General features: G+C 43.7%; 1 protein-coding gene across 1 annotated transcript in view; it reads right to left on the bottom strand.

Annotated features, from left to right (window-relative positions):
- Hdac8 (histone deacetylase 8) overlaps positions 1-14845 on the bottom strand; it is a 252699-nt gene that overhangs the window by 15619 nt on the left and 222235 nt on the right. The window contains exon 10 of the mRNA XM_048336072.1: positions 8053-8158. Coding sequence (XP_048192029.1) covers positions 8053-8158 — 106 coding nt within the window. The remainder of the gene's footprint in view (positions 1-8052; positions 8159-14845) is intronic.

The raw sequence follows: 14845 nt of genomic DNA, 5'->3' as shown, positions 1-14845 counted from the left end.
TGGGCCTTAAAGTAGAGACACAAATCATGCCTCCCTTTCTTTTTTTTGGTCGTGGGACTTTAATTCAGGGCCTGGGTACTGTCCCTGAGCATTTCTGCTTTGAGCCACAGTGCCACTTCCAGCTTTCTGGTGGTAAATTGGAGATAAGAGTCTCACAGACTTTCCTGCCTAAACTGGCTTTGAACCATGATCCACATATCTTAGCCTCCTGAGTAGCTAGGATTATAGGTGTGAGCCACTGGCACCTGGCTCAAATCATATCCCTTAAAACTGGTTTACTTTGTGATAGAAAGGAGTTTCCAGATTACTGGAGGAAAAGCAGACAGGGGATAATGAGTAATTTTATCAGGGCAATGTTACTTAGTGTGGAAGGGCACCAGCCTTGGGTTCAAATCCAGGACTTGCCATTTACACATAACATGACTAAAGGGATGTTGTGCAACATTTTTGAGCACCAGGATCTTATCTCCTAAGGAAACGATGAGGATTAAATGAGATTTTGTGTGTGTGTGTGTGTGTGTGTGTGTGTGTGTGTGTGTGTGAAGCAGCCAGCACAGTGTAGTGTGCTTTTTAAAAAATCTTGTTACTTTATTTTTTGTAATTAAATTTTATTGGCAAGGTGTTGTGCAAAGGTACAGTTACATAAGGCAGTGAATACATTTCTTGTGATATCTTACACCCTCATTTTTCTTTCCCTTCCCTAGATCAGGTAGGCATATGTACAATATGTAGTGTGCTTTTTGCTTTCAATAAGTCAGTTCTCTGTGCCAGGAATGTAGCCTAGGGGTAGAGTGTTTGCCTATTATGCATGAAGCCCTGGGTTTGATTCTTCAGTACCACATAAACAGAAAAAGCTGGTGGTGGTTCTGTGGTTCAAGTGGTAGAGTGCTAGCCTTGAGTGACAGAAGCTCAGGGACAGTGCTCAGGTCCTGAGCTCAAATCCCAAGACTGGCAAAAAGATAATGTCAGTTCTCAATTAATGGATTCAGGTAGGCATTTCCCTTCCTTCCTTCCTTCCTTCCTTCCTTCCTTCCTTCCTTCCTTCCTTCCTTCCTTCCTTCCTTCCTTCCTTCCTTCCTTCCTTCCTTCCTTCCTTCCTTCTCTCCCTCCCTCCCTCTGTTCCTTCTTCCTTTCCATTCTCCCTCCCTCCTTCCCTCTCCCTCTTTCTTTTTCTTTTACTGGAGATTGAACCTAGAGTCTTGTACTTGGTAGGCAACTGCTCTACCACTTGGGCCAGGCCTCCCTGTCCAAATTTCAAGTCTTTCATAAATGATTGCTCAAATGTTTTCATAGTTTGTTAAAAGTTGCTAAATTACTTTGGAGAGCAGCTTTCATCTTTATTTCAGAATTTATAAAGTTGTTAGTATTTTTTTTGGTGGTACTAGGGCTTAAACGCAGAACTTCATGCTTGCTAGGCAGGTGGACTGCTACTTGAACCACATTCCATCATTTTTTTTGCCAGTTCTGGGGCTTGAGCTCAGGGCCTGAGCACTGTCCCTGGCTTCTTTTTGCTCAAGGCACAGCGCCACTTCTGGCTATTTTCTATATATGTGGTGCTGGGGAATTGAACCCAGGGCTTCATGTTTACTAGGCAAGCACTCTACCGCTAGGCCATATTCCCAGCCCTCCACCCTTTTTTGTTTTTGTTGTTTTGGGATAGGGCTTTCTGGTTTTGCCTGAGGTGTCCTATATAGGTAGGATGGATGACAAGAGTGCACCATCATGCCAAGTTTTTATTGATTAAGATGAGGGTAACACTAACTTTTTGTCTGGGTTAGTCACAAACCACGATCCTCTCAATCTCTACTTCCAGAGTAGCTAGGATGACTGGCAAGAGCCACTGTGCCTAGCCAGCAGAACATCCTTATAGCTTATTTTTCTGTTTACAACAAAAATAACAAAAACAAATATTTTCATTTCTTATACTGTTTGGTGAAGCAAGTAGAGGAATCTGCTTGGTGGGGAAGCTGAGGTTGGAAATAGGCTCTTGGAATAATCACAAGGAGATAGAGAGGGAGATAGTGAGGGCAGGGGACAGGAAAAGGGAGATAAACATAGACGTCACTGAAATCCTCACTGGAAGCCATTCAAATAGGCTCAGGCTATCTGCCATAATCCTGCTCCAAAGTCCTTCCAAGAGTCCTAAAGCAAATCATCAGTCTGCCCTTGGGGGCAACCTTGCCTCTACACTGATCCTTACAGCTTCGGGCAGCTGGAGAAGGTGTGGGAGAAAGCTTTGCTTCCCGGTTGTAGACTTCTGGGAAAGAACACAACTTCAAGCTCTAGGCTCCAACCGGCCTTGAATGTGGGCAGACTCAAAGCCCCAACTGCCAAACCCTAGAAGGACGGTATCCCCAGACTTCAAGCTGTCAGAGGAGCTGCTGCTTACCTCCCAAGAATGCTATCATCAGATGTGCAAAGGATGTCACCTTGGGGTTGTAGAACTATGAAGGGCAGGTCAGGCATGGGGGCTCATGATTGTAATACTAGCTAATAGGGAGACTGTGATTCAAGGCTACCCAGGGCAAAGAGTTCATGAGACTCGCATCTGAGCCAACAAAAAGCAGGACATGATGGCTGATGCACACTTTAAGACAGCATGAACTGGGTGAGATTACTGCTTCTCTCTTCTTTTCTTCTCTTTTCCTTCTCACTTAAGCTCAGAATGGAGCTGGATGCTCTAGATTACAGTACGGTGTAAGTGATGGAGGCATGGAGGAGTGAAGAGATGTGGAGAACAAAGCGATTTAGGTCAGAGGCCAGAGCTTTAAGGGTGGCTCATGCCTTTCTTTCCTTCTATTTCTAGAGGGATAGAAGATTTCAGGGGCTTTGAACTAGCCACATAGAAGAGCTGGGGTGAGATGGGTTTAACTAGAGACAACAGGTAAAAGTTGACGAGGGCTGGCAAGCAGATTTCATAAGCAATGCTACCGAGGAGAGGATAAACAGTCTATGCACTTGTGGATTACTCTGATAATTTTAGGTACTTTGGAGGCTGAGAAGGGAAGATGTCAGTTCTATGCCAGTTTGGGAAGAATAGTTGGGCAGACCCTTTCTCAACCCATAGCTACACATAGTGGTATGTGCCTATCATCCTAAACAATGAGAGACTGAAATTGAAAGGGATCACTGGCATGCCAGTCTGGGAAGAAAAGCCTGAGTAACTCCATCTCCACAGAAGCGAAGCTGGACACGGTGACTTGTGATCTCAGTGACAATGGGAAGCCTAAATTAGTAGGCAGGTCATGCTTGAGTTGTAGGCCCAGGTGGATGAGACCCCCATCCTAAAAATAAGCAGTGAAAAGCATCCTGAATGCATGGTCTCAGTGCTATCTTGCTATCCTAGCAAGAACAAGGTCTTGAGTTCAAACCCTCAGTGTAGCACCAAAAAAAAAAAAGTTTGACTCGAAAGCTCCCTCACAAACAGACTTGGGTTCAAATGTCTGCTTATTCTTCTTATTAGCACAGCGTGGCACACGGCAAGTGCTTAGTAACTGCTTGCTAAATAAATGAAGAATTTGGCCAAGTCACTTATCCTCTCTGAATCTGTTTCCTCAGGTGGTAGATAAATAATGGCTATTTAGTTCTTATTTCACCTGTGTCGTCTCTCCCCACACTGCATCAGTTTGCTGGCCCACTTCCCAGATCTGTACCAAAGAAACTGCCCTAAGTAAACTTCCTTTATTAAGGGTCACAAAGGGGAGATGTGTTCAAGGCCTTACTCTTTCCTCTAGTGTCCAACTCTACCCATTCCTTCCCTCTTGACACCCTTCATTTCTTTTTGAGGTATAGCTCTGGGAACCGAGAGCAAGTGTTGAAACCTGAAATTACAACTCTAACACATACTCACAAATACACAATGAACTCTGCTGCCTCCCTAGGTTGGGCTTGGGCGGCAACCTGAAGCTCTGAGCCCCCCCTGGGTCCCCACTTGATTCAAATGTCATCAATATCACCAACTACAGACCTCCTACCTCTTCCCCTATTTATCCATATAGAGTTAGCCAGGCTTGAGGAGCTGGTCCCCTCTGGGGACGGATCCCATCAGCACTGTTCCAACTCTGGAAGGATCACTGTGAGCTAATTCCTCTAGAGTAAGTGAACCAGAGGAAAGGCAAATAACCCCCGGCATGTGAAGATAGGGCAAAGAAGATTTTCCAGAAGTAGTCATGAGGTAGGCTCAGCCATGTGTTCTCTAACCCATGCTTCCCTGAGAACAATGACACATACCTTTAGGGGAAAGCATTGGCATCCTGAGCAATTTATATGGGAGCAAAATAAACCTGTCTCTCTTTAAAGGGAACAGCTACAATTGACTCTCTGTGGTCTTATTTTTGTCTTTCCCCCTTTTCTTTTAATAAGACTAATGGACAGAAAAGATGGGGTAAAGTAAGGTCCTCTGATGGCATGTAGAGTGCATCTCTCTAAGATGTACCTTCTTGAGTCTGGTTACCAGGAGGCTAAACTCAGCCTTGTGCTTGTAAGGGATTTTTGTGAGACAGAGAAAAAAACCCAAGCTCAAAGACTGAACAAATTCAACTAGACATGGTGGATGACCTCCCTCACCTACAGTGGGGCTAAATGCATCTAATAGCTTATTGACACATCACCTCTCATGTCACCCTATGTCCTCAAACCTGCTTTTTGTTTTGAATGGAGTGCAAGGCTCAGTGAGAAACTACCAACTTTGCTGAGGATTTTACTTGCAAGAAGAAATGACAGTCTTGGAGATAGGTTCAGGAAAATCTTTTAGAATGTAGAAAATTCAGCAGCCTTTCCACACTGACCATTGTCATGGCAACGCACTATCTGATGGCAGCCTGCGTCACCAGGCTGAGGGGCATGGTATCAGTATAGCAGGTTAGCCTGGCCATTTTTAGCAACATTGGACTTCTTTCTAGCCTCATTTCTTCTAGGTTGAGCTGATTTTCTTTTTGATCCTGGATTTGTGTACTCTGCTGATTTCCATAGCTAGAATGTAAGACTTTGTTAATGTGAAAGGAGATGGCTAAATGGAAAAATTTGAACATTCCTAGTATTCTATAGCCTTTGTATTTGCTGTCCGCCCTTCCTGGCTCTTCATCACCTAGTCTGAGTGACTTTCATTCTTCTCCTCTGCATTGATTCTTTCCTATATAACATAGCATTATTTCCCCCCACCAAACAACTGTGACTCATCCCCTAACCTTGCACTATTACCATAGTCTTTTTGTTTTTCTTTTTCTGTGTTCTCATTGCAATGTACAGCATCCTGGAATTTTAGGGTGGGAAGGAACCTTGAAAATAATTCAGTCTAATCATCCTCCCTACTGAAGGAAGAAGCAATTTTAGAGTGTGACAGCCAGGTGATCTTCTAGCCTCTACTTGCATATTTCAAATGACAGAGACTGCCTTCCTTTATGGGCAACCTGTTCCATTTTGGCAAGCTGTAACTGCTAGAAAAGTCTGTGCTTTGATTGAATGAAAACCAGTTTTTTTAAAAAAATAGTATCTATTCATGGATCCAGCTCTGTGTCCTGTGGCCATATAGACCCTGTCTCTGTCCTCTGCTCTGTGACAGCCTCTCCAGAGATATAAAATAGAAATTATGTGCCTTTCCTTCTCCAGAAAGCTTTAGCTTCTCCATGCAGACCTCTTGGAGCCTGGGCTCCAGTCCTCTCTGTAGTCCAACTGACTTCCTAAAATATGCTCCTATTTATCTAGAGCCCTTTTAAAGTGAGGTCAATACTACATCAGCATCTCTGGAGGCCACCTTGCCCCAGTGACTCATACTGATCTCTGTGTCAACTCCAACCCCTAATTCTTCTTTCAGACAAAATGCTGCTAAGCCATGTGCTTTCCTTTGGTATGTATCTAGTTGCTTTAGAGGCCCAGTTCCTCATCCGTATGTTTTTCTCCCAGTTTAAATTCATTGTGTTACAACCAGAATATTGATTTAACCGATCATAATCTTAAAAAAATTACTTCCATATAATTTCCATTTCCTCAATCCTTACCCTAGCCTTAAAAAAATTTTGTCTCTCATTTATTCTTCTTTTAGATGTTTTGCCTTTCCTAATTCTTTCCCCTTGTCATTTATCTTCCTTATGATTTTCCTGGATTGTCATTTCTATTTCCTCAGTACCAAGATATCACCACTCTAGAGCTATGTGGACTAGGGACATGTGTTAAAAAAAAACACAAAACAGTGCCCCCCCCAGGTGTGAGCAAGGAGCTGTAGAAGCTTCTATTGCTCTGTCTGTGCTCTACCAGGATTTAGAGACTGGATAGGGAAAGAGGTAGAGTTGAAGAAAAAGGGGTAAAAAATTGGTTTAGGATAAGCCTGGAGAGAAACTGGAAGTGTGTCTGAATTTGAGAGGCACAGAGGGAAACCAGGGAAGGATAGATGGCATTCATCAGGGCTATAACACAGGGAGAAAGACGGGAGAAGGGCCAGCTCTGGAAAGTCTTCAAGATAAGGGAAGATAATTTGGTTAGGAAATGAGGACTTGTTGGGTGAGTGGCCATTAATAGATCAGAGGGAGCTGGTTTCCAACATCAGAGTTAGGAGAAGGTTGAAGAAAATAAACAATGCTTTGAGAGTCCATGACTTACTAGCTTCCAAAATTTTCTCTGGACAAAGCTCAGAACATGGAATCTTTGTATACAAGCTTTGCTGTCATCATAGAGTAGTCTTTGCTAGTGGACACAGGGCTTAATATAACCCATAGGGCATACAATGGTCCCTCAAACTAACCACAGCCTCCTTTCATGCTGGATTACATTCCAATGAGGGAGCCCAAGGTTCCAAAACTGGCACTATCTTGGTAATTTTATGAATAAATGGAAATTTACTCTTTACAACAGGCAATATGATACTTTTGGCTTCTTACCTCTGCAAATAATTAGAATCCAAAAAATACACAGGACATAACACAATGATTATATCAATTAAACAGGAAAATAGCTGCCTGAAATACTACTTAAAGCAAATGGTGAATGGGAAGTGTGTTGTGAAGAAGCAGCTGGGGCTGATATGGGGCTCTACTGGACAACTGAGGGTGGTGATCCCACACAACTAGTGGACAGTGTGATCAGGAGAGCAATGGCCCAGTGACCACCATTTCCCCTGAACCCTGAGGGTGGAATGACTTCACGGCAGCCTCAGGGGAGAGAAGGAAAAGGCAACTGTTCCATTCCCTGCTCCACTCCAGGTAAGACTGGGGAATCCATTCTCAGGCCATGAGAATCCCTAACTACTTAATGGAGGTCCACAGTCACTCAAGGCTCTATTGGGCCAAAGATCCACCCACAATGGAAAACAATATCTGTGAGTCCATTTCACACTCTGACTCCTTCAAAGCTAAATTGACTTCAACTTCTTTCATCTTTTTGTTTTAGATGCTGGTTTGGGGTTTGAACTCGGGGCCTGGGTACTGTTCTTGAGATTTTTTCTTTTTTACTTAAGGCTATCAGTCTAACATTTGAGCCACAGCTCCACTTACAGCTGTTTTTGTGTGATTGACTGGAGATGAGTCTCACAAACTTTGTTGCTTGGGCTGGCGCTGAACTGTGATTTACAGATCTCAGCCTCTTGAGTAGCTAGGATTACAATTACAAACATGAGCCACTGGTGGCTGGCTAACTTCCCTCATCTTAAACTAGAGAGTTTTGTTTACAGTGCTGGAGATCGAGCCTAGGGCTTTACACATGCTAGGCACATACTCTTACCATTGAGCCACACACTTAGCCCTTAAAAAGTTTTACTAGTTGGCCTTCTGAAAGAAAAAAGTATGTCAGGACAGATTTTAGAACTGATTTTCCCCTTGGAGGTGCCTAGTGATGAACCTTTTGTTCTTTTGAAGGTGACATTAGCCAGCCAAATGACAATATCAACTAGTGGCCTGTGATGGATTCTGGCTACAAGCTGTCAAGCCCAAAAGATGTTTCCTTTCCAAGTCAGTGAAATTATTAGGCAGGAAAAGACAAATGGTATTTGAGGAAGTCCCCCCACGATGGGTTACCACAAACTGGGTGGAATCAGGCGAGCAGAACTTGAGGGGTGGTGCTTACCTTTGATGTAGTTGAGGATTTTCTGGATTTGGTGGGGCTCATTGCGGTCTGGCCGGCAGCTTGGCGTGATTTCCAGCACATAATCAGGACCATATGCTGTGAAAAACTGTAAGGAAAAGGGAAAGGCCAAAAAACAAACTAAACCACATAAAACCTCTAAGCCAAACCACATACAAACAAGACAATCAAAAGAAACTTACCTCTACCAACAAGGCCAAGAAGGCTTCATTGGGCAGGAGGTCCTGCAATGGTGGCATTAGTGTTCCTTTAGCCTTTAATGACATGAGACTACTCAATTCTTTAGCTTGCTATTCAAGGGCCACTCTGATCAGACCTTAATTTCTCTCTCCATCTACAGTTCTTACTTACCACTCTCTGTTCCTTAGCACACAACCCTGTTCTGTGGTCTCCCAGGCATCCATGTGCTATATTCCTGCAGGACCTCTGCCATTGCTCTTTCCTGGGGCTTGCAAAGGCCCACCTCCAGTCCCTGCTGGGATTTCCCATCCTTCCAGGTAAAGCTGAAATGTCACCTCCTTTACAAAGCTGTCCCTCACTCTCCACCAAGCTCCACAACATTCTGTTGTCATCTACCTTATGGGCCTCATTTGCTTGAGTAGACAGAACTTGCCTGCCTAACATATGCAAGTCACAGTGCCAGTGGCAGCGAGGACTGTAACCATGGAGGTGGCTTCCTTTGCCATGCTCTAGGTGTTCACAAGCACATTCTGAATCGGATGGATAGTTCCCCATAATTCCTGGATCGCTCCTGTTTCACACTTCATCATCTCCTAGGGCCTTATAGCCCACGGCAGCTGCCTGTTAGCATTGAGTGCCTTGAAACCTTTTCCTCAGGAATGGCAAACAAATCGAGTTTTCTACTCTAGCTTTTCTTCCTCTGCAGTGTAGTTTGTTTTTTAAATTCAAGGAATCAAACTTAAAGTTTGTGAATTCTATTTCTGACTCACTTGATGATTCCTTGTGACCCCTCGTAAGTCATAATAGCTGATTGAGCTTCTGTGTTAGGGCCCACTTGGTGGAAAACACTACAACAAAGGGAATCATTCAATTGAGCCAAGTCTTTGAATGGGGAATATACAAAGCTACTATTTCTGTTTAGTTTTGAACAGAAATAGTATTTGTGCACACTCTCTGGAGAGACAGCATATGGTCCTTCAAATTATGTGCTTTCAATAGTGATACTGTTAGGGGATAAGTAAACCAGGGAAATTCAAATTCCATGAAAAAGAAAATGGTACAGTAAGCATGAAAACAGTGATTTTGATATGTGTCATAACTTTGATGCCATTCAGAGTTTCTTAGAAACAACCCATACTTATTGCCATTGTTACCAAATTATCCTTGTTAGGAGTCTAGATGTGCATCTGGCATCATGGGAGATGTGGAACAATCTCTCGAGATTCTTGCAATGGAATCCATGGGAGTCATTTGATGGGGAGACATCTTTTGGACATCCATGACAGTAATGCCTACACATTTAAGTGAAAATGCCTCAGAATGTGCTACAAATGTTGTGTGTGTGTGTGTGGGGGGGGTGTGCGCGCGCGCACGTGTGCTAACTTAGAAAGGCAGAAGGACTTAGGTCTTTCCTGCTGCCTGACACCTCAAATTGTAGAAATGGAAGAAGCTGTGAGTTGAGATGGTCTTTAGCAAATGCATATATGAAACAGAGATGAGGGGTTACCTGGGGAGAAAATTCAGAAACTAACTTCCCACTGTGGCTGAAGAAACATAAGACCCACCTCTACCCCCTTTTTGTGCTGGTACTAGGGCTTAAACTCAGGACTTGAGTGCTGTCCCTTACAGGTCAGTGCTCTAGCACTAGAGTTACAGCTCTATTTTTGGATTTTTGGTTCTTAACTGGACATTGAGTTTTATGGACTTTTTTTTGCCTGGGCTAGTTTTGAACCAAAATTGTTCTCAGCCTCCTGATTAGCTAGGATTATAAATATAAGCCATCAGTGCTTTACAAGCCTTATATTTTTAACCAAGGAGGGCTCCTCGGTCCAAGTCTGAGGACTTTGTGAACTTGGCTCTGAAAGAGAAGGCTTCAAACAAGCGTAGTGGCCTCTCTTTATGCAGCCTCTTCTCAACAGGGTAAAGTGCTACACTCATCTGGCTATGGAAAGAGAGGCTTAGGAAGAGCCCAGCAGAAGAAAGGCAAATGCAATGAAGCAGCCCCTCTGAGAGACCCAAGACCTTAGCATCATAGTACCATAAAAATCAGAAGCAAGGGGCCTCATTGAAATATAGGAGGAGGGAACATTCTGTCTCTGCATGCAGAAATGACACTGATCCTTGGTCAGCAAGGCATGTCGTGAGCCGTTTGCCCAGGGCAGAGGATTTGGAACAACATGTTCTTACTTGTGAATGCCTACTATGTGGCTACCCACACTCTACTACTTTAGTCTTCTTTGACCAAGAGTACACAGTGGCTAACCACACCGTCAGTTGGGGCCAGAACTGACTACCACGTGACAGAATTCAGCTCTACTAGGATTAGACCTCTTGTCCTGGCTTCATTTGCAGCTGGCTTTACCTAGCTGAGCCATATATTGTGCAGTTATCAATAACACATGCTTTGTGCTGAAGCATGCTGTATGAAGTTAAGAGCAATGTCTGGGCTCCCAAACTTGTCCACATCTTTGCCAATCCAATACTATCCTCAAATTCTGCTCCTTTGCACTATTTTTGCATTGGGGACTCAGATGGTTTAAGGAAGTCTGAGTGTTGGGAGCCAATTCCACATGGCAACTAGCTGGCTCTAGTCTCAGAAGTTCTGCTTGTGGCACCGGTAGGACAATGGTGGTCCTGTGTGTCCCCTCTCTGGCTCACTCATGGCATTTCCCTGTTTCTGTGTTGTGTTTGAATTTTTGAACTTGTTAAGTCACATCTACCAGATTATGAATCCTGCAAAGGCAGGAATTTCTGGCATCTTCAATTTGCATGCCCTGTAGAATCAAACTCAAACCACCACAGCTTTTCCTTAAAGATATGTTGAATTAAATGGCTTCACAAAGGGTTTAACTAACTGTTCAGTTAATTGTGTGGAGTAATTCAAAGAGTCCCCGCCCAGCACAAACAGCTTTCTTAGGCTCTGGAGGCAGTGTGGTGGAGTGGAAAGAACACTGGCTTTAGAGTCAGGGAAAATGGAAATTTGGTGCCTGGATTTACCTGTGTGCCTCTGGTAAGCTTGTTAATCTCTGTTTCGTCATCTCCACTCCAGGGATGATAAATGCTGATCTGGTTGGGCTGTTGGGAGCCAGGGAGATAATATCTACCATAAGCCCAACTCAGGACCTGGAACATAGTAGGCCTTTGATAAATGTGAATTCCCTTTTCCTAAAACAAGAGGCTCTTGCCTAACCATGTCTTCTTCACATCCCGAGGAATGGTGGGTGAAGCTCTGATTCTGGGCTGAGATGCAGAAAGAAGAGCCTGTTCCTCCTGCCAGACCAACCCTAACAACCCCAGTGTGTCCCTCCGCACTAGCTTCAGTAATGACTGAAGTTTAGCCTGGGGCTAGTGGAGGGACTGATTTCTCCCATAGCTTCCAGTACAGTGGTTCTGCCACTTGTTACTGACTGGTGAGGTAGAGAGGAAATATGATCACAGAAGGCGAAAGAGATGTTGGGGTGGAGGGATCTGGCCAGCACTCGAAATAGCTTGAGGCCCCACCCTGGAACTGCCCTCCAACTCCTAAGAGGAAAGGAAACACACGCAGCAATCCATCCCAGACAGGTGGGGCACTGGATGAAAGAGGCCAGCCGACCTTCAAGGGAAAATATTGGCTTTGATCTCAGTCAAGGAAGGAGGGAGGTACTAACCCCTCTCCACCCCTTCCCCTTCCCCTTTCCCTACAGCACTCCTTTGGTTTCCAGAGTTCTAATGGAAGTATTTTGTAGGGGAACCTGGTACTGGGGATCAGGCAGTGGGAGGTATGAGGTAGGGTGGAGGGTGGGGAGTTGAAGGTAACTGAAGCTTTAGAGCAGTCTGTCATTTCTTGACCTTAGAGTCAATGAATAAAGGAATGTAAATAGCTCAGCTCCAGTTTAGATCAGCCCAACTTAATGCTCCATTCTTGCTCAATCTTTTCCAGCTCTTGCTCACACAATGAAAACAGCATACAATTAGCTACTTGGTCAAAAGGATATCAGAAGAAACTTTAAAGTTGCTGTATGCCTCTGTAATCCTGTTTGGTCACGGGAAACCAAGCCACAAACCTGAATCAGTCGATCCTTTTATTGTTCCCTCGACATTTAGTAAGTACCTACTATGTGCCACACTAGGTTAGCCATAGGGGTATGGGGACAATGAGATATGTTTAACAGAGGTGTTTTTTTTCCTTTTAAAAGAAATAGTACAATGAGTGGTATTATAATAATGCTAAAAATGAAAGTAATGCTAGCTAACATTTATTACAAGCTTATTATGTGTTAAGCACTTTTGATGGATTGACAAGCTTAATTCTCACAATTAACCTGTGAGGGGGGGACTATTATGGCTTCCATTTTAAGGGAAGAAGCTGAAGTCCAGACTCACATACAATACGTGCAAAACTGAGATTTCCATGGAGGTCCTTCTGGAGGCAGCACTAACTGTACAGAGTTCAAAAAGTGGAGGTGATATAGACTGGGGTCTGGTCAAGGGAGGACTAGGGTGAGAGTATGGTCAAAAGGCAGGAAGGATCAACTAGCTCCAGCCCCTAATTAGATATAATTAGGTTTGGTTAGAGGGATAGACCACAAGGCTGGGGAAGCAGGCAAGAATTTCACAGTGGGTCTTGCCCAGGCATTTTCCCTTACTCCAGATTAGGAACTCCATGAGGGCAGAACATTGACCTGTTTGTTTCTTGCTATATTGCTCATATTGCATAGTTTGAATGAGTAGAAGCTTCAGGAAGGTGAGCAAAGGTCAGCCACACACTTGAGAGAGCGCACTGGCTAACATGTAGAGACTGGTGGAATTGGAGGGGAGGAATGTTGAGTAAGAATACCTGTTAGGAGGCTTGTGTTAGAGGCCCCAGGGGTGTCACAGGACTGGGACGGGGACAGTGGTGGGAGGGTTGCAGAGAGAAAAACTTTAAAGATAGCATCAACTGGATGAGACACAGGGAAGTAAGGAAAAGGAGAGAGTCAAGGATTTATGGCTATGGGGGGGGGGAAAGCATTAGGAATATAAGGACTGAGGGCCTACATGTGTGTGAGGGGTCCACCTGGGAGCACATGCAGGGACTAAATCCTGATGGCATTATGATCTGTGTATGAGAGGGAGGTAAGACTTCTGAGACCACAAGTACTGCAGATTTGGGAATTTTCAACAACATATAGCTACAGAATCAGATAAAATTGCCATGGCTGGCAAGGTAGGTCCTGCCAGAGTATGAGAGAAGAGAGGTGAATGGCAATACCATAAAGGGGACTGAAACTTTACCCATGGAAAGAAGGTGTATGGACATCTAGTTGTAGGGGTCTAGAGGAGGGGGGAGGGAACAGAGATAAGAATGAGAACTAGAATATTCTCTATTTAAAAGGGAGTTTGAGCCAGGTGCTGGTGGCTCACACTTGAAATCCTAGCTACTCAGGAAGCAGAGATCTGAGGATCATGGTTCAGAGCCAGCCCGGGCAGAAAAGTCAATGAGACTCATATAACCAATTAACCACGGAAAAACTGGAAATGGAGCTGTGGCTCATGTGGTAGACCACAAAAACTCAGGGACAGTGAGGTCCTGAGTTTAAGCCCTAGGATTACCATGGAAGGAAGGAAGGAAGGAAGGAAGGAAGGAAGGAAGGAAGGAAGGAAAGAAGGGAGGAAGGAAGGGAGAAAGAAAAGAAAGAAAGGAAGAAAGAGAGAAAGAAAGAAGAGAAAAGAGAACAAAAGGGAGTTGGAGGGCTGGAGTCATAGCTCAGCATGCAGGCTCAAGGTCCGAGGTTGAGATCCCTGAACTGCTACAAACAAACAATAAATAAACAGTTCAATGGGGCTGTGGCAGAATGAGTGGTTTTAGATGGCAAATTCTGGAGTATATTTACAGGCTAAGGGGTAAGAACATGCTGGTTGGACACAGGCACAGCCTGAGAGGGACTCAGAGTTAATTATGTCTTTCTAGCCCATTAGGCAGAGATTTACAGGGACAAATGCTGTGTTTTTTTTTAAACACAAAACTACTTGACTATTGTTTACCATTAAATTATATACATATATATGCAAAGTTTTTTTCTGAAAAATACTGTTTTATTTAGCTTTAAAATAGTTTAGTGTATATTAATTATATATTTAATTGTGATATTTCCATATGTGCATATAGTGTACCTTGTTAAACTTAGCCCCTCTTTACTCTTTTTTGTTGCAACTTTAAAATTGTTATTATAAAAGTGATATATACAGGGGTTAGTTACCATTTCATAAGTCATGTAATGAGTATATTTCTTTTTGGATAATGTCACCCCTCCCTTCACTTTTCCCCTCCTGTATATTACCTATAGCTCTTACCATAAGGTCTGGAAAATAATAAGTGCTCAATTCATTAATAAATAAAATATAGTATGATTTGTATAATGCAGAGATTCACATCAGGTAGGTGATATTAGGGCCTTGATGGATAGGGTGATTACAGTCAGTCAGTGAGGGAGGGGTGTGTGTGGTCAGGCAGCTACATTAGGCAAGAGAACACAGCATAAGTTTTGGAAACAGTGGCTCCTGTTTGTTGGCTAATGCTGGAGAAGGAGAACTAGGGAACCTTAATGTTCAGGTTGAGGGGACAGGACCATAT

Source organism: Perognathus longimembris, chromosome 28 (assembly GCF_023159225.1).
Source record: "Perognathus longimembris pacificus isolate PPM17 chromosome 28, ASM2315922v1, whole genome shotgun sequence".
Taxonomy (NCBI): domain Eukaryota; kingdom Metazoa; phylum Chordata; class Mammalia; order Rodentia; family Heteromyidae; genus Perognathus; species Perognathus longimembris.
Note: the sequence above shows the minus strand (reverse complement) of the source record. Positions and strands in the feature narration are given on the sequence as shown.